Source organism: Vanellus vanellus (genome assembly GCF_965231255.1).
Source record: "Vanellus vanellus genome assembly, chromosome: 3".
In the NCBI taxonomy this organism is placed as follows: Eukaryota; Metazoa; Chordata; class Aves; order Charadriiformes; family Charadriidae; genus Vanellus; species Vanellus vanellus.
In genome coordinates this window covers 78,521,820-78,546,913 of record NC_138907.1, presented here as the reverse complement: position 1 = coordinate 78,546,913, position 25,094 = coordinate 78,521,820, and the positions used below count along the sequence as shown (strand labels likewise).

General features: G+C 36.4%; 1 protein-coding gene across 1 annotated transcript in view; it reads left to right on the top strand.

Moving 5' to 3' along the window:
• Positions 1-24,676, top strand: part of AFG1L (AFG1 like ATPase) — a gene marked incomplete at its 5' end in the record, with an annotated part of 66,466 nt that extends 41,790 nt beyond the window's left edge. Inside the window, 6 exons of the mRNA XM_082480522.1 lie at positions 1,929-2,011; positions 5,416-5,486; positions 5,743-5,843; positions 21,618-21,758; positions 23,468-23,581; positions 24,315-24,676. Of these exons, the coding sequence (XP_082336648.1) occupies positions 1,929-2,011; positions 5,416-5,486; positions 5,743-5,843; positions 21,618-21,758; positions 23,468-23,581; positions 24,315-24,449 (645 nt within the window). The 3' untranslated portion in view covers positions 24,450-24,676. The remainder of the gene's footprint in view (positions 1-1,928; positions 2,012-5,415; positions 5,487-5,742; positions 5,844-21,617; positions 21,759-23,467; positions 23,582-24,314) is intronic.
• Positions 24,677-25,094: the final 418 nt, after the last annotated feature.

Genomic DNA, 25,094 nt, shown 5'->3' with positions numbered 1-25,094 from the left:
TTTCCTAGTCAGCATAGCTGTAGTAATATGTTTGGGGTTATTTCACTATTAACATGAAGAAAATAATACTTGAGCTAATCTACTACTTTGGAAAAATAAAACATTAGGTGGAAAGATGCTGAGCATCAGTGCCTGGCAGAGAAAAGCTGAGTCTACCAGCTTTACTGTGAAATTTCAGGAATCTTCCTTCTAGCCTTGACTGCCAGCCTGATGCTGAAGAAAAGCTTAAACATCCTCCCTCCCTTGTGCATATTATTACATGCCTCTGGAACTTTTTTCTTCTGCTCTGTTATTCTCTTTCTTTGTAAGCTTTCATGAAAAGAAAGGGAACAGATTATAATAATATTGTAGCACCAATGCTATTGTGTTTGCAGTAGCCTTAGCCCAAGATAATCATTCGATTAGCATGGCTTCTTCACTTACCGGAATTAAAGATACATGGATTTTCCTGGGATTCTGTGCTTTCAGGATAATTTTTTTTTTTTCACCTTCTTTCTTCAGTTGTATATCTTTGCAGAGAAGTTGAAGGTTTAAAATAGGTATAGACCCTTCAGTAAGCCAAGGGAAAAAAAATTAGTGGAATGAGTCATCGCAGTCACTCCTGCAGATATTTGTAATCTATAAGTCCTATGCAATGCATTTGTTCAAAAGGGCCATTGTTCCTTAAATCACTGATGATAGTTCTTGTAAAACTGAAGGGTTTTTTTTCCTGTAATGTAGTTGCTATAAATGAGATTTGACATTTCCAATTTTGATATCTGAATGGCCTCAAGGAGGCTTTGAAAAATTTGACATACAGAATATGAAACGCTTAACAAGAGTATTAAAGATAAACTAATAGTTCATAGTGCAGTGAAGAAGCAGAGTAATTTGGTGGATTCTAGCAATCTAAAGAATTTTAATAGCGTTGAATTACCTACCAGAAAAAGTTTTATTGCTTTAATTAAATTGTTGATAGAGGTATATTTTTCTAAAATATTAAGACTTTTCCTCCCTTTCTTATATAGCTTCTTTGGCTTCTAGCTATATAACACCCAGAAGTTGTGTGTGTTGGCAGTAGTAATAACAGATGAGCAGAGCTATTCCCTTTGCCAGAGGGTGTAAAATCTTGATCCCACTGAGGTTAGTGAGAATTTTGCTCTCAACCTCAGGCCTTGAATCAAAAAATGCATCTTTTAGTGCAGCTGGTTTTGAGGTTTCTAACAGAAGCAATTATTGTGACTACTTGCGGACCTCTTTATCACACTTGGAATTTTACAGGTTGTTTAAAGGGGAAAAAAAGATCCTTTTCTGAGTCAATTCGACATTACAAAAATGAAACAAGATCTTTTTGGTATAGAGCTTTGTTTATTCCCCTTTATGCTTCAGTCCATTTTGCAAAAAGACTTGGCATGGTTCATATATTTGATGTTTGACTCAAATTTTTTAATCTTTGTAATAGAAGGACAATAAAAAATATTTTTAGTGTGTAACATAGAAGTAGTTCCAGTTGTCTCTGTTACTAGAATTTGGTTGTGGTCTGTTAAATTTTTATTGCTCCCAATTTTCTGTTTCTAAATACATATACTTTACTGTGAAAATAATTATTTTTTCACATACACCCCCAACAAAGCACTACTCAGAGAGAATGAGTAATATCCACCCTCATTTCATTCCCTGTGCTTCCAATTTATATTAATTTTCTAGTTGATGGACTTTTGAAAGTGGTTACTTTTTGCTTTTGACTATGAATGATTTCCAGCTTATTTCTTTGCTTTGATAATTGTAAAGGAGACTTCAATTTTGTGATCTTGATTTCAGTTTTGCAGAAGATATTCATGCTGATAGTTTATCACAGCAGTGTGTCTTCTCTCTAACGCAGACAACAATATAGCTTTGGCATGAGGAAAGCTATTCTCTTTTTTTTTTTTTTTTTTTTGTCTCTCTAGAAATACTGCAGCACAGTCCAGCTTGATTCTGGGATAGACTACAGGAAACGAGTGCTTCCTGCTGCTGGAAAACTCTACTACCTGTAAGCTTATCTATGATATGTTATTTGCCATCTTTTTCCTTCATATTAGCCAATAATTTCCTAGTCAATGGGAAATGAAAAATGTGTAGTAGAATTAGCAGAGTGTGACTTTTCCTTTCTTTGCCTTCTGGTCCATTTTGTTCAGCAAACCGCCTTCCATTATGCCTTGATATTAACTTCATTAAACTACATTTTCAGTATCCACACTAGCATCATTTATAATGTTTGACTGAATAAAAACTAATTAGATTTTTTGGGGAGGTGTGGTGTTTGGAGAACTGAAGTGACAGATGGTTAGAAAGTAATGAATATCCTCTTGTAAGAGACTGCACAATTCTCTTATAATAGAAGAACATCCTTATTGTATTTAAGTAATTAAGTATTTATAGAAATCCAATGACAAGGATTCATTTAATGTTGGGTGTTTCCAGTGCTGTGGATTAAAAAAAAAAATCAGCACCCTCCTATTTTGACAGATTGTTTCTGTTTATCCTGATAAAATTTCTTTAGCCTTTTATTGTATATTTGCAAATAAATATATTTAAAAATACTTTCACAGTTGTGCTTATGGTTGCAGCGTATATCTGCTTAATAGAAACATCCTCTGTTGTTGTTTTTTAAATACTTAGAAACCTTTGCATTGCAGACATTTTTCTTGTATTTGCTCTTATAGTATGATTTTATCAATGACAACCTGAGCAAGGCAGACAACAATAACTTAAAATGAGATTTATAACCATTGTGTCTTTCAACCCAACATACAATATTGATTTAAACATCATGTTTCCATTAAGAAAGGTGCACCATTTTCATCGATGTGACAGATATTTGAAACCAACCACTTTATAAAGTGTCCGTATCACTTTATAAAGTTAGAAATTGTAGTTGTTTGTCTGGAATGAGGAGCACTGCTTAGTAGAATTACAACAGGTAACTTTTCCTGCTTTGGGAATGAAATGACAGAATTCTATATACAGAAAACAGATCAAATGCAGGTGCTCTATCTGTACTCAAGAAAAGTAACTCGTGTTCTATATTCTTGCCTGGCTCTATTTTCTTTTACGTTTAGCGGTGCCTGCTTGGAACCACTGTTGGAAGCTGCCACTGTTATCTCAGAATTGCTCATTGTAGCTCTTGTTCCAAGATCCACGTAGCTCTCCCCCCTTGTGGCTCCACTTACTGTGCCCCTTGCACTCTGTGACTTTCCGCTTGATAATTGGGGAGAGAGCACCTACCATATTCTTTTCTCACTGTCCGTAGTCTGAAGAAAGGAAGAGCACGTATGTGGTTTCTAGCAGGTAATAGGCTAAACATGGTGCCTACGGCATCAGTTCTCAGAGGAGAAGAAATATGAAAAAGCCCCAGAGGTAATACTCAGCCAAAGTATTTCATGGTGTTCTGTAAAACTTGGATCAAGTGAATGGCAGAGGTTGGTGATAAGTGTCTCACGTTCTCTCATTGGAAGGATGTTGGTTACCTCAGAACTTGTTCTGTAAATGTTTAGGAAGCAGTGGCGGGGGGTGGGGTGTAAAAAAAAAAAAAAAAAATATCCTGTAGCTGCCAATGGAAATAAGGTATTTATTTCATCACCCTTTCTTTTTTGGAGGGAATCTCATTCATTCTTCTGTTCAAACTTGTTCATTGGAGCTTTCAGTCCTGCAGAACTAGCATAGTATGTGGGGATTTTTTTGTTTCGTTTTAATATTAGATACTATACAGTATTTTGCTACAGATTTTTGAAATTTATTTAGCAGTCTTGCCCCCCCCCCCAAATGTTCTTGTCCAACATGTTTACGTTCCCCTATTAATGGTTATAGTATCATCATCACTTTTTTTTTTTAAATGCTCTTGATTCTTTGTAATTTGTGTAGCCTTTTCTTCATTTGAAATATGCAGTAAAGGCTGCTTAAAGCTGTTTCATACTCATCTGAAAGCAAACAGTGTAACACAGTTACAGGATTCCTGATCAAAGCAACTTCCTTGATCCTAGTCTCAGGTGTCTATTTTCAAAACAAACTTTCTTGGCAAGTAGGTGCAAATATCTACCTAGGCGTCATATTTGGCTGTTTCTTCTTGTAGCCTTTACATCAAACTTTGTGATAGTTATAGGCATACACGTGTGCATACTCTTCAATATATATGCACCCTTTCCCCCTTTCTGGTTTTGTCTGTTCCTTTTCATTTGTCATTTTGTCACAGGAAAGCAGCACACAAACATCGATCTTGAGAGGAACTTCTTTTTTGTAGTCTCTTGTTCAGAAAAGGTTTTTTAAAGCATTTGAAATGGCATTTGCAGAAGTTTGGGTTTTTTTCCCCCAAATTCTTTTTACCTACAATGTTTTCTATTGTTAAGCTTGAGCTAAAAAGTAGTTGTTTCAGTTCTACTGTTAACGTTTTTAAGGTGCATAAGGCCTAATGAACAGGAAAGTAATTGTGTAACATGCTGGTCATCACTTGTCATTTAGAGGAGGTGTAGAACTGTGTGAAGCAATGGAACTAGAGTGCATCCATGATCTATAAAAGTAGACTTTTCGCACAACATGAGATCGTACAAACTTCAGTGAAGTGTTCCATAGCCTAGTTCTACTTTATTGTCTACTATAGCATTAATTTACTATTCTCAGCTTTCAAACTCAGCTAGAAGTATTACATATCTTCTTTAAGAATGAAACACAGAAAGGCTGGCCCTCTAACAAATTCAGTGACAAAAAATATTCTCTAATCAGACTGATTTATAATTCGTGTGGCAACCAGAAGATTACTTTAAACTTTACTTCAGCTCCCAGCACAGATATTTTGTATTTTCACAGTGTGTTGTTGATCTTTTCCCAAATAGCACTGGGGACAGATGGGGGGGGGGGGGGAACTGATAAAATTACTAATACAGAGATCATACCGGTATTTTTAATTTAATAGTTTAATTTTGCAAATTGTTTCATCAATACAATCAGTTGACTTGATTTCTCCACCCTCCCCCCCCAAGAAAGCTGCTCCAATATTTAATTCACAAAGTCCCCTCTCAGAAATTTCAAAGGATGCTTCTTTAGGTGCTTGACTGCCTTGCCTTGTCTATTTGCTCTTATTTTGCATGCAAGATAGAGCCAGAAGCCTTTTTTCTCATTGTGTACACATAGTGTTAATGGATCTGCTCTGCCTGTATTGCCTCATTACTGGAAACAGCTCAAAACACAGAAGTCTTTCAGTGTATGCAAATAAGGCAGAATCATCTACCTGAGAGTTAATATTCTCTACTTTTAAGTGTATTCTAAATCTAATGTTTGTATTTAGAGCATAACATCCTGTTCTCTTTTTTTATGGGCAAAAAGCTAAGCAGGCTCAGGCAGCTGTTTGATGTTGGCTTCAAGTGTTATTAATTTCATATTCTATTATTCTTTTCACTGTAGCACAAGTGAAGCTGATGTGGAGGCTGTCATGGATAAGTTGTTTGATGAGCTGGCTCAGAAACAAAATGATTGTACGTAAGTTAATTTCTCTTGAAAGAGAATACATTTAGAACACAATGCCCAATCTCCACTGACCAATTAATAAGTTCCATTGCTGTATATGGGTTGATGCCACACTCAAGTGGCAGTCATTGTATCAGCATTTTGTCTAATTTATGTGTTGAATCATGTGCTATTATTCATCAAGCTATGCATTTCCTATCTGTAAGAGATGAATTTTATAGTAATTATCCAGAGAAGATTGAGTCTTTGTTCATGTTCCCATAGTAACTAGACCAAGGATTCTAAAAGTGCAAGGCAGAGAGCTGAGGCTGAATAAAGCGTGTGGAACCATTGCAGACTTCACGTTTGAAGAGCTGTGCGACAGAGTGAGTACCCAGTCAAATCTGGATCAGTTAAGGCTCAGACTTTTCACAGTTTAAAAAAAACCAAAACAAAACAAACCCCAAACACAGAAACTCTCTATTTTCCAAGTCATACTAAATTAAAAGGGATTTCTTTAACTTGGCAAAAAGATTTTTGAATTTAACAGAAAAAAAACCAACCCCAAAATGTCCCTAAAAGAACAATAATAATTTACTTTTAAGTGATACAATAAATTCACTCCAGTATATCACAGATTGGTTTCAAAAATTCTAATACAGTATGTGCCTGGACTAACATCATTGTTGGAATATTAGTAGTCGCAACATACCAATAGGTAAATAGTTTTCAAATACTGTTGTTAAAATCTGGGGTTTAAGTTGATACTCAAGCAAAGGAGTAGTAATCCTGGCACCACTAGAGTAAAGCTGTTGTTGCATGCCTTATTTGTGACTAGCTGTACAAGGGCTGTTTAGTCCCAGGCCTTCTCAAAATTTGCCAAATTTTAAGTACTGCCAAATTCTCCGCTAAACATGTGGGGGGCGATTCCTGAAAAGCTCTCTCTGTATATGACCGCTAGTGGATTTGAAGCCAGTCCCCTGGAAGTTGCATTGTACTTCAGTGACTTCTCTGCTGGCACCTGAAATTATTGTTAAATGATCACAACTCTAAACTGGACCAATGGCACCTTTGATTCAGATGCTGACCAGTCCTTTGGCTATAACATTATGTTTTCACTTCCTTGTAGATACCAAGTTAGTAATTATGTGGGCAGAAATTTCCCTGGTTATGTTACAGACATGTTTTAGGCTTTGTTGATTTTTAGTTTCAGACAAAACCAGTTAGCCATTTGTGAGAATGGAGGTATGTCATGGGTAGAACCACTTGCTTTTCACTAAAAGTTTTGAGACTTATTCTTCGTGCATTTTAATGTATGAGGAAACTATGCTGACACTAGATGCTTGTAAAATTCTATAGTCCAGTAAATGCCTTATGTACTTAAATATGATGATAAATTGCTCGTAGGAGAAGTGCTCTGGTAGCTCACATGGCAGCAGCCTCTACCTCTGGTCTGAAGGCTTGGATCCTGTTGAAGAATTATGTGGGGTTCAGACCATCTTGGTGTAAAGGAGCTGAGGTGCTTGGTTTTTGCTCAGAACAAGTGAAGAGAATACTGATGAAATGTTAAACATCATTTAGCAGTGTTTTTGTTACGTTGATCTCCCAGGACTTGAGAAGTCATGCTGTCTCAATTCAGATACCTCTTGCAGTTGTGTTATGACAGTCTCTAATGGAATAATGACATGCTTAGAACTGAAACACCACAGCAGTCAAGAAATGTTTTCTTTTAACAGCTTCCTCAGTCATCGCTTATTTTCTTTGCATGTGTCTCCATTTGTTTCTACCTTTAATTGTTATATACAATTATTTATTTTGCCATGCTTTTTCTCTTCAGATCACTGATGTACCTTCATAAACATTACATTAGTGTATTGGGAAGGTAGTATCACTATGCCCTCTTCCTGTGTAGAGAATTACAGTCATGAAGTTCAGAGTTGTCCATTAAATTTGGATGAGCAGCTTGAGTTGCCTCTAATACGATTTTTTTCCCCGAATGTAAACTTTTGTAGGGCTTCATAGCGATAGTAAAAAAATCCCCATCAGTATAAGCTGCATTTCAGACTTTGCCTGCCCCGTGTCTCAGTTTGCCCTGTTGCCTTTAAAATCTGATAAAAGGCAAAAGAAAAATTCAGTTATCAAACCATGAAACCATGTTCCTTTTTTTTTTTTCATGGAATCTTCTAACTCTTTGATGGAAAAATACATGCAGTATCTTTTTTAACAGTCAGAATGAGAAGTCATTCCCACTGATGAAGAAAAGGAAAAATAGGTAGGATCCAGAAGAACACACTGGTGGCTTGTAGCCAAAAAATCCCACCCCAAAGTCAGGAGACATTCAACATGGCAGGAAGTATAAAGTTATTCATATATATTCAAGTATGCTGGCTAATAGTGGGAACTATTGGTGGAGGGATAAAGCAGAAGGCTGTCGGAGACATAGCTATGAGGTATTCGGTACTGCTTTGTGGTAGCAAATGGTGGATAAGTTGACAGGCATCATGACTGCAACTATTAAGAAAAAGGAAACTAGGAGACTGAGAAAGATATAATGAAAAGGAAGATCCACAAAAAAAATACTGGAGGGGATTTTGTTGGATTTGGCTAAAGTGAATCTGCAGGTTTCTTTGTGCAGAACATGAGGACCGAGTCCCATGGGAAGGCAGATTTTGTGAAGGGGAATGGGGTGGAGAATCTTGCTGGCTGGAGCCTGTAGCAACCAGGAAGGGCTGTAACCAACAGCCTGAGCAAAGTGTCCTAGGTTGATAAACGCAATTTAAAGTTGGTGTTGTAGGAGCCAATTAAACTTATAACAGAATTGAAAACAAGATTCGCAGTTGGGTTTATATCAGTGATAAGCATGATAAATGGGAAATTCTCAGTCATGGGGAAAAATGAGATGTAATTGATATTATTGAAACCTCTTGGGACAATTCATAAAATAAGAATGTGAAATCATTGCTTACAGTCTACCTAAGGACAGAGTGGCTAAAAGGAGTGGAGGACAGTATGCAACATTAAAGACACTGGTACCTGCCTTAAAGTTAATTAGTACAAGGATCTTGAATACATATCAATCAGTCTACTAATTAACAAACCCAAGAGGGTAGTACTCACGGGGGTCTGTTGCAAACAGAGAATGAGGTGCATTGCTTCTTGAGCACCTGGCTATAAAAAGCACGTAAAGAAAAAATACCGTTGTATGGGAAGCTTATGCTGTAGATTAAATGCAGAAGATGGTGAAATGTAATTAGCCTGAAAATTGTAAATGATAATTTTCTAGCATAAAATGTACTGCATCCAGTACAAGGTCATTTGGTTTGAGCAGTTTTATGGAAGCTTATAGTGAGGAATTCATCTAGAAATTTGTGTTGCGTAGGGACAATCTTCTCCATAATTTTCTAACATTCAACTCAACCAAAAGATACTTCCAAACAGTGAAATTACATATTAGAGTGTTCAGGAAGAGTAATTTTCAAAAGCAAAAGGGAAATATGACCAAAACTAACTGGAAAGGGAAGTGTAAACAACAAAAAAGAACAAGAAGGACTTTTTGAGGAAGAAGATAGTAAAAGTACATCCTGTGTCACCGTTGAGACAGAATCAAATAGTATTGAATGAGTGGCAGCTAGTTAAGAAATGTGGGAAAATTAAAGAGAAACTAAAGGGCATGGGCAAATATTTTTGCTCAGCTATAAGATGTGGTGGTGGTGTTAATTAAAATGGGAGTTTTGATACGGTTTGTATTATCTGAATGTTATTGGCTTATTCATAGTTGGAGATAGATGAGCTTTTAATAACAATGTGGAAGAAGGAAAAGCTTTTGCAAAAAAATATTTGTTCCAGGTGAAGCAGAGTGAAATATTTGTTTCACTAAAGGGTAATAAAATAACTTTCAGTCTGTTAATCGTTCGCATACGTTAAAATAGCCTGTAAATACATTTTGAATCGTTGGAGTCCTGGAAAACTAGGCTGAGGCATTTGACTAGCTTTTTATTCTTGATAAATGTTGACGTGCAATAGAAGTTCTGTGGCACTAGAAGAATGCTACTGTGTGCCAATATTAAAAAATAAATAAGCAAAATCTACACAAGCGTGATGACCAGCAGGCTGTCAGTCAGATTTTAGTCCAGAAAGGGTAATGGAGAAGCTGGTTCTGGATTCACACAGTGGATAACTAGAGAATGGAAATTAAATGAATTCCAGCCTCCCTGAATGTTTGGAAGAGGTTGAGTTTTGTAGATGCTGTTCTTACTAAGAAATTGGCATTATGCAGTGTCAAGAAAGGTTTTGTTAAATGGATTCATGAGTTAGTTAACTAACATACAGAAAGAATTATTACTGAAGGATTGTTGAGTGTAGCATTTCTAATGAGCACATTTTTATACTAAGCCCATTACAATAGTTTTTTTTCCCCCCAGCAGTTTTGAATATAACATAAAAGCACAGGTTTGCTCTATGGTGTGTGGAGAGGAGGAACAAAAATGAGGATGCTGTGTGCAATTTATTTCTCAGCAGAAATGAGATTTTGGGGAGGAGGGAGTGGGATTGTTTTGGCTTTTTTAAATGTAAGCAAACACAAAATTTTACATCTAGAAATTTGGAACACAAGTCAGCAACAGGAGGAGGAGACTGTATCCTAGGCATAGTGACTTGGAAATAGATTTAAACGTAAAGGACAGGCAGCTCAAAAGGAGCTTGTGGTCCAGCGTTAGAGCATTTAGACCTAATTTCATCTGGGATGGGTAGAGTGGAAATAAACAGGAGGGCAGAAAGATTATTTTTATTTTGAAAACATCTCAGATTGATGGCAGAATGTTAGGTGTGGTCTTGACATCAGAATTTTAGAAAAGACATTGAAAAACCTGAAGAGGCTGTTGAAAAAGCCACATATCATTTGAGCTGAAGGATTTGTGGCTTCAGATGTCAGCCCTACAGTTCAATTTGTTCAGTTTATCAAAAAGAGGACTGGTAGATGATTTTATAATGTACAGCTGTTTTCACAGGAAAAAAATACAGGTATTAATGGGCTCCTAAATCTAGCAGAAGAAGGCATTATGAAAACCAGAGACTACAGAGAGATTCAGATTTACAAAAAAAAACAACAAAACCAAACCAAGAAACACCCATTCACACATTTGAAACAGTGAAGCAAGTGCCAGAGCCCCTTTGTACTGGGTGTCATTTTAGGAAGAAACATTTGAGCTAAGTACTAGTTCTTAGGCTTAGCTGTCTCTAAAATTTGGGAGATTAGAGGATTTTGTGATCTCTTCTGTTCTTAAACTGTCTGAAACCAGAGACATGAGAGTCAGGGTCACCGCTGCCTGTTGGCGACTGTCTCGCTGCACCTCCACATGCAGTAAGAGTTCAGCAGTCAGCAGGGGAATGTGCCCAGTCTGTCTCAAGGTGGATATCCTGTGCTCAGCACCTTCATGCTTTTGGGAGCGGACAATACTTAGTCTATCAATTTGTGCAGTGAGTTCAGGCTGCTTTTTTCCGAGGCTTGTAACCTCCTTGCATTTGAGTGGGGTTTCACAGGATGTGTATAAGACACTTCCCTGATACCAAGCAACCTTTCTTCCAAATTTGATGTTCCTGGTCCACAGTGTGGAAGCACTGCAACTTATCACTGAGCTGCTGCTAAAGGAAAGTCTAGCTTGAGGAGCAAGGTCTATAATAGCTTTATGTCAGAAATACAGTAATTGACCGAAACTTACAGATCAGTATTCATTCACACACAGACATGCATGTCCTTCTGAAGTCAGTTTGAGGCATCCGTTCAGAATGGGAAAGTTTTAAGATGAAAACTATTTTCATAGCAGAAGGTGGATATCAACTCTGGTTAGGCTTTTATTTACATTTCCCATCTAGTAAATAAAAGATAGCAAGATTTTTTTTGTGCGTGTGAAAAAGTTTACATTGTCAACATCTTCTGGCAGAACAACTCAAAATATCATGCAATTTGATTTAGTTAATTGTGGTTAAATTTATTTCCTCTGTTATATTGTGTTCATAATTCCAAAACCAGTATGTAATTTAAGGTAGAGGGACCAGTGAATGTAATGAAGGGAATCAGTTGTTTTAAGAAGTTATTTTTTATTGCACTGAATTGTTGCAATGATATCTTGGAAGATATTTTTGGGGAGTTTTCTGAAACTGGCATATACCAATGCTCATGTGGTTCTCAATAGTCATTGCAGCATGAACAAACAACATTGTAGTCAAAACTTGGTGAATTGATTCCTTTGGCCATCTATAACCTTTAATAGTTCCAGAAAGAAGAATTGAAGTCTTGCAAGAGTCAATGTGTGAAAGGATGAATGTTTCTATTATGTTTGAGAAATAGCTTATCACCAAATGACTCTGCTTTCACATCGTTGCGACAATGTCTTATGGTCTGGTCTTGGGTAACTGTTACTGCGCGGTCCAGAGGGGTAAACATCCAGACCTAAAAACTCTATTTACATTTGTTGGTGTAGGATTAAAGGAGATGCGTTTGAAATTGGTCAAACGTTTGCTTATTTAGACAGTAACTTCTGTAATGTGACATTTCCACTGAAAAGTCTGTAAAACTTTTTTCAAATTCAGTGATGTTTCCTTTGAAATAAAATCAAAATTCTGTTTTAAAGGGGACTAATAAAATGTTTTCCACTTTGGTATCGCATGATTTCAGGAAACGTCAGCCAATAAATAATAGATGAACATAGCAAATCATCAATTTGTAACTTCATACTATTTGAAACATCTAGTTTTAAGTGGAATTTCAAAATAGCAGTTTTTGTAATTAATACCTGATGACCTTGGGAGATAGAGTTGGTGCCCTTCTAGTATTATAGTCTGTCTTTTCTTGTTTCGTGTGTTATCATCAAATTTTTTCATGTCAAGACAGTAACAAGGTATTTCTGCCTAAAAAGATGCATCAGTTACCCATTAACACTTCTACCAGTTGCCCATTAACACTTCTAAAAATAAAATATAGAGAAGATATTGTATGCAATGCTGATGCAATATGCAGTTGTCTTGGTAGGAAGCATCTTGTTACATTATTGTTTACACCAACTTTTAAATCATAGTTTCCCAGTTGAGGAAAATTCCAAGTTTTAGCTGATTTAGTTAAGATCAAATCCATACACTTAGCTTTTTTTGTGATACTGGCTTATGTTAACACGTGGAAGGCTAAAAGATGCTGGATGAGTGGGTACTGATCTATTTTAGTTGCTTTAGAGCAAAATGAGAAGTAGTTCTTCAGATCTGTCACACTAGGGTTTATGTGGCAGTATGGCACATGGTAGCGTTTGTTGTGGCTTGAAAGTAGTTAGCTACTTGCTATGAACAGAGTCCTGTAAATGTGCTGCTCCAGTGTAATCGTCCAGGAGAACTATGCTTGGTTTTATCAAAATGTTTGTTATCTTACCATCTTTTCTAAGGCCCCATAAAATGAACAAATGTAGCCAGAGAAGGCTGGGAGGGGCACCAAGCAGAATACCAACATGTAGTTCCTGAATTTTAATGCTCATGTTAACTTCCCCCATACTTTGTGGCCTTTAATTAATTCTTCCTGTCAGTCCCTCCAGTGAGGGATATGTTTACCAATGGAGTTAGATTGTTGCAAAACATAATTAGTTAATTTTTCACTGAGTTAATATGTGAATAATAGATTGCCATGATAGTGGATTCTAAGGAACTAGTTCTTGACAAGCAAATACAGTTTACAATTGTCCTTGACAAATTCTGGAAGGCTTTTTGGATGGTCAGATCTGAACACTTGAACTCAACAACATGTTTCTAAAAAACTTTTTTTTACGTATCCCTTTTCTCAGCAGTTGGAGTTCTATTCAAAGTTCAGATGGAAATATTTTTTTTAAATAAAATGCACATATTTAACTTGATGTTAAAATCTCAATATCCTTAAACTAGCAGTCATGCAAATGTCAGTCTTACTGCCCCATCAGAGTGGTTTCATTTCTTTGTGTTTATATATAAAGGTCAGTGTTCATTACGCCTCAGAAAAATCACCCTGTGCATGTCCTCTTTCTTTACTTCTCATTTAAAATTTTGTTTAAAAACTCCTAATCGTGGCAGTTTAGCTTGAATCTTGATCTTGTATAAATAATTTAGATAACAGTGTACCTTATATGTAATTTTCCAAGGTCCTAAGGGAGTAAGGAGATACGGTCTTCCTCAGAATATTACCTTTAAAGTCTTCCTCTCACTTGTGCGTAGCAACTACTGCCCTCTGCTGGGAATGCTGACTTTTTAGTGTACTCAAAACACATTTTAGCCTTTTCTTTACAAAGATTGAATAATTTCGTTTCGCAGAGCCTATAGTCTTTTTGTTAGGTAATTAAATATATCCTTTCATCCAGCTGCCAAGTACCAATGAACATAGTGTCTAAACATGATAAGACAGTATATCTATCAAACTGATTTTGTGGATGGGTAAACTAAACAACTGGTCATGTTAATGCAAAAGGTATAATACAGAAATGCATGGAAGTTCATAAACAAGTCACTGGTACCTGGGAAAGTATATCAGCCAAGTATTACCATATGCATATTCTGTTCCTGTATGCACCCTAGACAACTGCTTCTGGCCACTATTAGAGCATATGGGGCCAGATGAATCTATGGGGTTTATTATTTTTAAAGTAATTTAAGGAAGGTCATGTTTTCAGTTTGAGCTGGAAAACAGAGCCAAGGAATTTGGGTTATGAATAATTAGCAAGCTTACTACAGCATAACAAACCTAAGAAAATAAATTTAATATCTATGTTGTAAAAGGTTATCTTACTGTGATTTTTTTTTTCTAGTTGTTGTTTAGTGTTTCTGTAATTGGCAAAACACAGTATTTGTGTAGATTAACACAATAAAGAAGCAGCAAACAGTTTCTGTTAGGTGCTTGTTCCACTGCCAATAAGCACACTCTACAGACCAGGAGGTAGATGTGATTCCTAACTTGTATAGCTTGCACAAAAAAAAAGGAAAAGTCACCATTTTCAAAGGCAACCAGTGATTTAGGAATGCAAGTGTCTGTTTTTAAGTCAATTGAATATTTCCCCTACATGATGACACAACTCAGCTGCATTTGCAGTTTAATGATTCTGAATCATTTTGAGTGAAACACCTTCATTAAAAACTGCTAAATGTATCCACTGTATAATTTGGTGTCATCTTTAGGATTGTTGGGTGTAGTTGTGAATAAGCATACCATGGAGTTGTTCAGAAGTGAGCACTATTTTCAGTAACTTTTTAGAATCGTAGTTTTCTTTAGTTTGATTTTGATCTTGTTTTATTCCCAGCAGGAGATGAGCTTTTGCAGCGTACAGTCTGGACTGAGTCTACCCTTCATTAGCTATGTTTGCTTTAAGAATTTAATCAGTTTCTACACCCACAAGAAAAGTTGCCTTATATAACTCAAAAGTATGTTTTATAAAATACACTTAAGAAACTTATTTCAGGTGGAAATACTGTAATGTAGTAATATTGTTAGTGAAACCTCCTTTCTGTTTTATACCTTATTTTGTGTGTTTTGGGGCTTAATTTTAGAAAGCAATCCCTTCAGTGAAAGCTGCATAAACTTTGATGTTTTAGATCCTATACTTTGTAGACCAGGGAATGCACAAAGACAACAAAGACAAGAGTGTTGAAGCTGATAGTAGCTTGAAGGGTTTGGCTTTTTAATTCTTTTTGTTTGTTTGTTTCCTAAATGCCTGAATGTACTTTTTGACCATAATTTTTAAATCTTAACAGGAAGTGCCAATTTTTAAATAGACCTATAAATAGAATGACCTGTAAATCTAATTCCCATAGTTTCTAGGTTCTTTTGAAAACTTAAAAAATCACAAGATCACTTGAATTGTGATCTAGTAGCTTATTTAAGGGGAACTTACATGTAATTTTGATGTATATACACTTATGGCCTTTTGCGTTTTACCTGCTTATACCTGTTGAAATTATTTGTAGGCTTGTTTGCTTACTGTATAAAGCAACAGAAACTTTTTTTTTTTTGGTTTTTTGGTTTGGTTGGAGACCTTTTCATTGACAAATGCCGTACGTTGGAGTTGGAACTGGAAATTTGGCAGTGAGGGCTTATGGGAGCAGAATTATGCCTTTTGCTGTTCCGCCAGTCTGCAGCCAGCTTTGACCAGCTGATATGTCTTTGAGACATCTCACTTCTTGTAGGTTCAGTATGGATGTCTTGCTATTTAGGAGATAAGCTTTTCTAAGGTAGGAGTGATTTTGCTGAATGATGAATGAACATAGGAGCATGCAGTAGTGAGACTGACATTTCAACTTGGTGGGGATAAAAGGGGGAAATGGGCAAATATCGATGACTAAAGCAGTATTCATCTGTGTGCAAGAAAATTAACTCAAGTGGAGCAGGTACAGAAATGGTGTACTTGGGAGAGTCTAGGCTAGAATGGCACACATCTTCTCCCCAGAGGAGAAAAATATAAAATAAATGTGAGAATCTCATCCATATCAGTCACCCCAAATAAAGACCAAGAATGGAAAAGCACTATTTCAGTTAGCTATTTCAGATAGCACGGTCATACATGAATATAAAATTGTTTATGAATAATAAAAGAAAGGCTGGAAGTTAGAAGCATCATCTTAATCAGCAGAAGAGCAAAGGTCTGAAACAACTTTCCACTATGAGAAACGTGACTAAAAAACTTCTGCTGCAAGATCAAGCAAAATCAGTTCTTACCAGGATTCTGTGATGAGGTAACCTGAGATAGAAGGGGGCTCTACCTGATCTATAAAATATCTTCTACTGCAGGGTTTATAGATCTCGGATTCCTGCTCTACTGATTATCCACATGGGTGTCAAAGCTGGAAAATGACTTAGGCAGAGGATGTGCAGTAGGTATAAGATAAGGTGCTATCAACACCAAAATGCAGTTAGGAAATTTCATAATGGCTGTTGCTTGTGTTGTCTGAGTTTTTCCCTTCTTCTGCATAGGCACTAGAGTAATAATCATTGCTATGTGACATTGTAATTACATGATCACATACAGTTGAATGCTGTCTTGCATAATTGGTTTCTGTCATAGTCTGCACCAGAGGTAGTGCCTGATACTATTCTTATTAAAAAAAAAAAAAAAAAAAAAAAAAAAAGCCCAACAAACAACCCAAACCCAGAAAAGCCCAACCAAAACCCCACCTTTTCACTGTTGGCAATTGTTATCTTAATTTTCTGGACATTCTTCTTGAGGCACCGAGTCCTATACTGCTGTAGTCATGGCTTTAACTGAAGTCAGTGGGTGTTGTACTTTGAATTGGTAGACTTCCATGAAAGCTGAAAAATCAGCTTTCGGAGGTCTTTAATGCAGCACTGAGAGCTTGCATATGCTTTGAACTTTAATTTCTCTGTCTTCTGTTTGTAAAACGGAGATAGTATCACTTTCTTGATTCACAGCCGTAGTTGTGGAGATAAATTCATCACTGCACATGAAGTACCTTGCTGTTGTGGTAACAAAAGCTGAAGAAATACATAATTCTTCCACACAAGCATTTGAAAAGCCCATGAAAAATGAGATCTTATGACACACCAGAAATGAGGACAAAACACGTGTTGATAAGTGTGCATTATGCGAGAATCACTGTTGTGCGTACTGCGTAGGTCAAGGGTCCTGGGAGAGGGGGAAGCGTCAGTTAATTTTAGTCAAGACTATAGCATGTATCCAAGAGATGAAGATTAAGGGTGCGTAGGCAACTGCTGTCTTACATCTGTGTCTGACTTTTCAGCTTTAATAATGTTTTTAATATGCAGCTTTCATTTGTGTGATTACTGCTGGAAACATCGTTGGTCTGTTTATTTTTGGTGTCTTTCCTCCTAGTAACTAAAACATACATTAAAGAATATTTTAAAAGAAAGAATAATGAATCAATTAGTGAATATTTTAACAAACAAGTTGTATAGCCTCATGTCAAGTAGTGTTCAAACAAATTAAAATAATGATTTTGAAGTTCCAGGCCAACTCATAATGCTTAGTTAGGAAGCTCCAAAACAAAACTGCATGTTATTTTAATCTTTCCTCAGTATGCCCTCTGATCTCATCTTTAATTACACAATGACATTTTTTTCTTGCCACCAGAAACCTTCAGTAAAACTTGATAAGAAATTGCCTTCTTCATTAAATTCTCTTTTTATTAATAACGCTTCAAATGAACTTCTCATCTTTGCCTGTAACTTGCAGAGCTTTCCAATAGATTTGCACTGCCATCAGTGTCTTTAAATTTTTTAACCAAGTTAGCCGTGCCCTAACTATCGTACATTTTTATTTAAACTTCAGCATGCAGCTGCATCACGGATCATGCCTTAGTTTTTTCTGTTCCTTTCTTGAATTACAATCTTGAAATATTACCTCTGTGCTCTATTTTATCAGCGCTACTAGTGACAGAATATGGCTCCTTTGGAAAGGAGCGCTATAATTTTTGGTTATTGCTTAATGTTTGAGTTGCAAATATTATATAGTCTTAAACTGTATTTTGGTTTTAGGAAGTGTTGGAGTGTCTGCACTAAATTGTAGTTATTGTGAATCACAATTCTTCGGGATGTTACTGGAACTGGCCTTAAAATGTCTTCCAACATAAACAAAAATAAATTTTCTCTTGAGATGAAATATCATTTTCTAACATATGTAAAGCATTCTGTATTCTTCAGACAATCTCTAAAAGACGAGCTACTTTGTCATTGATGAGTCAACAAAGAAGGATGCTTTATACTTTAATTAAATGGAATATATAACAGAAAGAAGAGACAACTAACTCTTAAAACAGTCCACAGAGAGCTCCAAATAATAAACATCCTACTTGAACTGAGATGATGATAGCTGAAAATGCATTAAGTAGACAGAGAAACAAAACCAAATGAAGGTGAGAACTCAGTCAAGCAGACTGAAGTGGAGTAAACACTTTGTCAGGAGGGTAGCCCATGTTAGTGCTAATGCGTTTTGCATTAGTATGATGCCTATAAAACACTGACTCCTGGCATCGGAGTTAATGACAAAAATCTACAACAGTTTTACCTTATATAGACATTCAGGAGCAATAATACCATAAGAAAGATTCTTATCTGTTAATGTTTTGGGTTTTTTTTTTTAATAAATATTGCAGCATGTGAAAGAACTGGTAACAAATGGTAAGTGACAATTGTTACATAAGTATGTTCTGGTTCTGAAGTTGAGTGTTGATCAATAATTGATGAAACAAAAAAAGATCAGACAGTACCAGAAACACACACCAAATCAAGTTGTTATTTTTAGAATGTTGTTCAGAGGACCAAATTAATCAGGCTAAACTTTTAGTAAGAGGATTACATATATATGTGTCAATATTAGGAGGATTTGTAGCTTCATTAGCAACTTCAGAGGAAGTAATACCTTCGTGTATGCTGCTGACTAGAATGGAATACTTTCTGTGACTGGGTGAGATTTGTAAAATAAATTTCAGTCTTGGAGGGTTACGCAGAGAACAGTGGTAAGTGTCTGAAATCATTTCCCACTAGTCTAGTCATCTTGACCCAAGCCTGTATCGTTGGCAGTCAGTAGCTTGCTGCAAGGTGAAGAAAAAGGGCCTTTAGGCAATACTGTAAAGGGGAGGGGAGGGCTGTTGGCTGCTGAAATAGCCGAAAGCTGTTAGTCAGTGGAGCTTCTGTATAAGGACTGTGCAGCCAGAATCTCTAGCAGTGGTGTAATCTGGCCTTGAACTCCTTTTTCCTGTCTCTTTCCTGTGTGGTACAAGAGTTGGTACGTGGGTGCTTGTGCCAGCCTCATGCCGGTTTTGCAAGGGCCAGTGAGAATGTGACTTTAGAAGCTGTGAGGGTGCCCTTGCATCATGGTCCTCCTGTGTTTGGAGCATTCTGAGCATAGCTGGTGAGTTAGAAGAGCTTTGAAGCAATTGCAGGCAGCATGGAAATTGGGCCAATACCAAGGCTAGAGGAATACAAAAAGGACTTTAAACTGTCCCTGGAGCACTTGCAAATTTGCTGGTTGTTTCTTCTTTTCACAGTAAGTAGAGTAAGGCAGAAGTAAATTAAAGGACTTCTCCAATATGAGAGTAAGTCATGTTGAGAGCAAGATTGAAAGCTTTGTCTTCATCACCAGGGTTATGCCTTTCTAAACTCTGAAAGGGGAGGGTTTGAGAACTTTTCTATGTAAAGAACTACAGCTGATGCCAGCTGAACCATACATAACAACAGACTGGCTCATTTGGAGTTTCAGTTGTGTGTCACCAGACTTGAGTCTTGGCAGGGAGGTACAAACTTACTCTAATAAAATACTCATGGCTGCTAGGCTCAGATCTTTCTGATTATAAGATTTTTGGAGTCTCCGAAGGCATGTTTCTGCCAACGTTTGCAGAATATTATCACTTAACACTGGCATAGGTGTTTCAGAAGGTCTTGTTAAACAGCTCAAAATGGTCTGCCTTTTATGTTCTTAATTAGAGGAATTTGGGAATTGCCTGCGTTTTGCGCTTCTGAAGTAGATTGAATTCTTGTTTGTGATAAAGATGCATATTGTAACCCTCTATGAACTGTGGCTTTATGTCTGTACAAAAACCAAAAGAAGTATTCCCTCTTACTTTCTTCCCATTTGAAATGCATTAGCCTTATTTTCGTCCTCTGCCTGTTTCCTCCCTCTGACTCCCCAAGTTTTTCATTTTCATGTCTGAGTACCCACCAAGGTGCCTACAGAATTCTTAGATGTATAGCTCAGCTGTTGGGCACTTCAGTTTGCAGGTTTTGCAAAAGTTTGATGCCTTTAATTTTAATTAATCTATTTATTTTAGGAATCAGCTTTTAATATTTGATACTTTGTATTTGAAATGAGGAGGTTGTATTCATATGGTTTGGATGACAAAGTGTATCACATTGGGGCAAGACAGAATTAATTTTCATTAATTAATCAATTAATCCATTAATTAATTAATCCATTAATTTTCAGAAGAATTTTTGGAATTTCATGAGGGCTTCACTCTCCTGTGCTTGCGTATAGACCATTTCAGTGGGTTTTTCATTCTTGTGTCTAAATAAACCCGAAAGTCCTGGTCATGGACAGCCATTAATAATTGCTCAAAATAACTTCTTGCAGAAGGGTTCTAGTGAAGCAGTTATGCTTGGCCTACAGCAAATTTGTCTAGCAATTTCAGTTAAAGAAAATATTTTTTTTATTTCCTCTTTTTAAGATATTAGCAGTATTGCAGTGCTTTATAACCATATTATACTGTTGGTACAGCACATTTCATTAGCTGGGAAGGGAGTTGTGATATCGTGCAAAAAGCTGCTGATCTTACTCTGTGGAGTAGTTGCATACAAGATACTGAAGTACTTCCACGAATAAAACTAATGGGACGAGTTTCAGGAGTATGAAGTTTTTCTTCTAACTGTGATGACTTTATCTTGAGCTATTAAGTATTGCCTGCAGTATTAATAGGGTAAATCTTGCAGAAAAAAATACGTTCCACGTAAAGAAAAAGTAATTTTAAATTAATGTCTTTGTGTACTTGAATGAGCTACAACTATTTGTTCATATCTTCTGTTGATCGTTTAGATACACAAATAGAAACTAATAAGTCTTTATTATAGATTTTTATTTCATCATTACAAGTGAAACCCTGAACAAAGGAATTGCTACAAAATTGTATTTTTGTCTGATTAGTGTTGCTTTCAGTACTTAGAGCATAAGATTTTTATTCAGTGTGGGTGAGTCTTAGGTGAACTAAATGCAGGTCTGCTTATGACTTAGTAACTAGCCGATGCATTTGTGTTTAAAAATCTTGCTGCTGGAAAGCATCCTAATATCTGTTCAAATTATTTGTGTACCATGTTTTTTTCTCTTTTCTTCTACGGATAATGGTTTATAATGATTATTTTGTTTGAGGTTGTCAGAGAGATCATAACATTGTGAGGATGCAGAAAAGTAATTATTAACTGTCGAACACTGTTCAGGTAAAGCTGACAATATGAATGAGGTGTATACCTGTCAGTACGGGCAAACAAACATTCCATAAGCAAGATATTAAAAAAAAAAAAAAAAAAAAAAGAATATGATCAGGACTTTACACTCTCTTTCGTAATTGTAGTATTTCAAGATGCAGTGTTTATGTATCATTCTATCATGGGCTTCCACTTCTTATGGTTTGTTTTGTTTCAGCCTCTTGGGGCCAGTGACTATTTGGAAATATCAAAGCATTTTGACACAGTCTTTGTTCGTGACATACCACTTCTTACAATGGCAAAAAGGACACAAGCTCGTCGCTTCATTACTCTTATTGATACCTTTTACGAGCATAAGGTGAGAACCAAGCCTTTCCTATACATACAGGAATAATATTGGGAGCCCTAAAACCTGAATTGCTTTAACTGGTTTGAAGTAAGGCTTTCTGTAGTAATGATTTGGAAAACATAAGCAGAATAAACTAGCACTGCAAAGAAACATCATTCCAGCTTCACACAAAAGGCCCCATTGCAATAAAGGCAAATAAGCCAGTATTTATTTTATTGATTTCTGTGAGTATTAAGCATGACCATAAATACAAGACTGAGCTCATTTGCCTTTCTTGAATTGGGATGTTATTTCTTTCCTAACCCAGGAAAACCACAGAAGCCATGTTGTTATTTTAATAATGAAAGATTGTGCTGCCAACAGGGCTGGAGTAAATATAAAGTTTTTAAAATTTAATCTGTATGGGCAGTTGGTTGGGAATCGGTGCCTTCCTGAACAGGGCAAGGAGGAATTAATAGTATGGTTACATCATTAAGTTTAAAGGAAACGGTCACTGTAGGTTTACATTAGGTTGCAGAACTGCTAACGGCATAGTCATGATAAATGCAGCACTTTGTGTGGATTTACAGAGCTTTCAATCATGGAAGCAAAATCAGCACTAGTAAAACAAAGAGAAGTACATGTTTAACATGAGTTTTTAAAAAGCAATACAAGATATGAAACCCTATCTTATGTGTGATTATATATGTACACACTTAAATATTTATGCAATCAGGAAATACTGATTGAGATTTTTTTTCAAGAATATCCTGGCAAGATGATCAGAAAAGCCCTGATTTAGCAAGGTATTGAACTAAGTGTATGAGTAGTCTCATTCAAGTCAGACAGATTCTTTGTGCTTTATGATTTGGAAATGGACAGTTTCTAAGAGGATATATTGGTATTTATAAACTAATAATAGTGTGTTAGAGATGGGGGGGGGGCAGTGTGATTTGCTCTGTCTATGTGCTGTCATTAAGAATTGCAAGGAAACAGCTACTTTCTATTACTTCCTGCATAGGAACACCACAAGTGTTAAACTCCCATTGCAAGTAGTTTGGAAAAACTACCCGAGGGAGCATATTTGTGAAGACCTGTCCACAATGCAAACATTTTGCCTGCATGGCCTCAACAAGTCTCCTTCTGTAATAATATTTCAGTCTGTCTCCGTTGCAGCACCCCAGAGATACTGTATCTCACTGCACATTGTATCCCTTCCCAGCAGGCATGAAAGCAGCATCATTGTTGTTATTAGCAAATAATGTTCACTTGAGTAGCATAGGTGAAAGCAGGAGTGGCTCAACTCCGCTTGCTGGGAAATTTGGAATTTAAACATTCTTTAGGTGCAAGTATGTGTGTGATGAACTTACCCACTCAGAGGAATCTAAATAGGGGGGGAAAGCATTGATTACTAATACTTTATAGCTGTTACTTTAGAAAGTAGACTTGATTGTGAACTCATTGCCTGTATAACAGATATTCCAAGTATTTAATAGCAGTTATGCTGTTCTCCGAGTAAAAGTTACATGAGTTGCTATTGAGAAAAAGATCCTGTAAGTTAATATCCCAAATGACTAAGTCACGTAAATCTGTAACAGCAGTGCTAATAAAAGAAAGGGAAAATACCTGGGAAAAAAGCCAAGGTCATAATTCGAAGTTAGCTTTTCATAAAACGTGTATTTTATCCCTTTTCTGCAAAGCCCAAGTGATGATACTGTTGCCTGTTTTCGTTCTCTCAGGTGCGTATTATTTGTTCTGCAGTGACTCCTCTCCAAAGCTTGTTCCTGGTAGAACACGACAATGGTGAGGTAGAGGACAACAGAGTGTTGATGGATGATTTGGACTTGAGCCAGGTACATGATATTAACATCGTCTCCCTTTTGTAACAAAATTGGTTTTGGTCTTATAATTACAGCAGCGTTTTAGGAAGAGGAATCAAGTAAACATTTAACTAGTGATTTGCTGCTTTTTCTGCAGTGTATCTGTCACTCTCATAGTTGCATGTTGTGTTATTTATTCATAGTCAAAGAAAATGTCACAATATATAGAATCATTTTGCTTAAGTTTTAGGGTCATTTTGATTGTTAATCATTATATCTGTTCAATCACATATGAAAATACTGATTTAAGTTTAGCTCCTACATTTAAAATACAGAAATAAAAGATGATCTGTTCTCCTTCTTCCTCGACTATACAGGACTGCCTCACAAATCCTCACAAACAGTACTATTTTGCATGCCGCTTATTCTGTTTTTCCTTTTCCCTATAACCTAGTTATTGTTAATGAATTTTTAAACAATTTGTCTAAATCAGTATACAATTAGTCAACAGAAGAGTGAAAATAGATGGTTAACATGTCATCATGTTGTTTTAAATCCAAATTATTGTTTTGCTGTGTTCCTTCACAGGATTACCTAGCTGTTTTTCTTTAATGTTTGGACGTTAATTTTAGGGTTTTGGTGCCATTCTGCTGTTGTGTATTGGCAAAGGCTGTAAAGCACTCAGCCTTAGGATTTAGGTAGGATGCACTTCAGTACAACTATGTCTCTCACAGTTTTGTGGTACTGTTTTTGTGTATTAATGTAGGATTCTGCCAAAGGACTCTCCATGTTTACAGGAGAAGAGGAAATCTTTGCCTTTCAGCGTACTGTCTCACGGCTTACAGAAATGCAAACTGAACAGTACTGGAAAGATGGGGACAGAAGCAAAAAACCATTATAATTAAAAGTTGAATAAAATCACCAAGATGTAAAACTACAGAATTGGAAAGTTTTTTGGCACAACTGAAATAATAATTGCACTTTATTGTCTGGACCATGCTTTCTTTCATCAGTTGTTTTTTGTGCTTAAGACATGAGGACTCGGTTACTTTTCTGTACCACCAGTGTGTGGACATGTGAAATTTTGCCTTAATTTTCTTTTCTGTAAAATACAACTTTGTGCAGGAAGTTTAATGGGATTAGACTTTTTCTGGAGAATTGGTCTGGAGACAAAGTTAATAGGCCGTGCAGGGTTCACAGTACATTTATAATGTCACGTGAAAGGGCACTTTGTGGTTCATGCACTGCCTTCCATCGTGTACAATGCAGTTCGCACGAAAGAAAAATCAAATGCTTTCTTTATGAAACTCCTGATATTGTGTATGTCCCTGCTAGAATGCTGGAACTCCTCTGTGGTGTATTCTGTTTTGGTTTTTTTCCCCCCTATTTCCTGTGTGTAGCCATCTGCTGACTTTCAAGCTCTGAGTTTCTTGAAATCAGACTGTTGCTCTGTCTGGTTCATTGAAAACTAACGGTTTGAACCAAGAGAGAAGCCTGAGGAGAACCTTGAAGGTACCTGAAATAGTACAGGATTAAGATCTAAGTA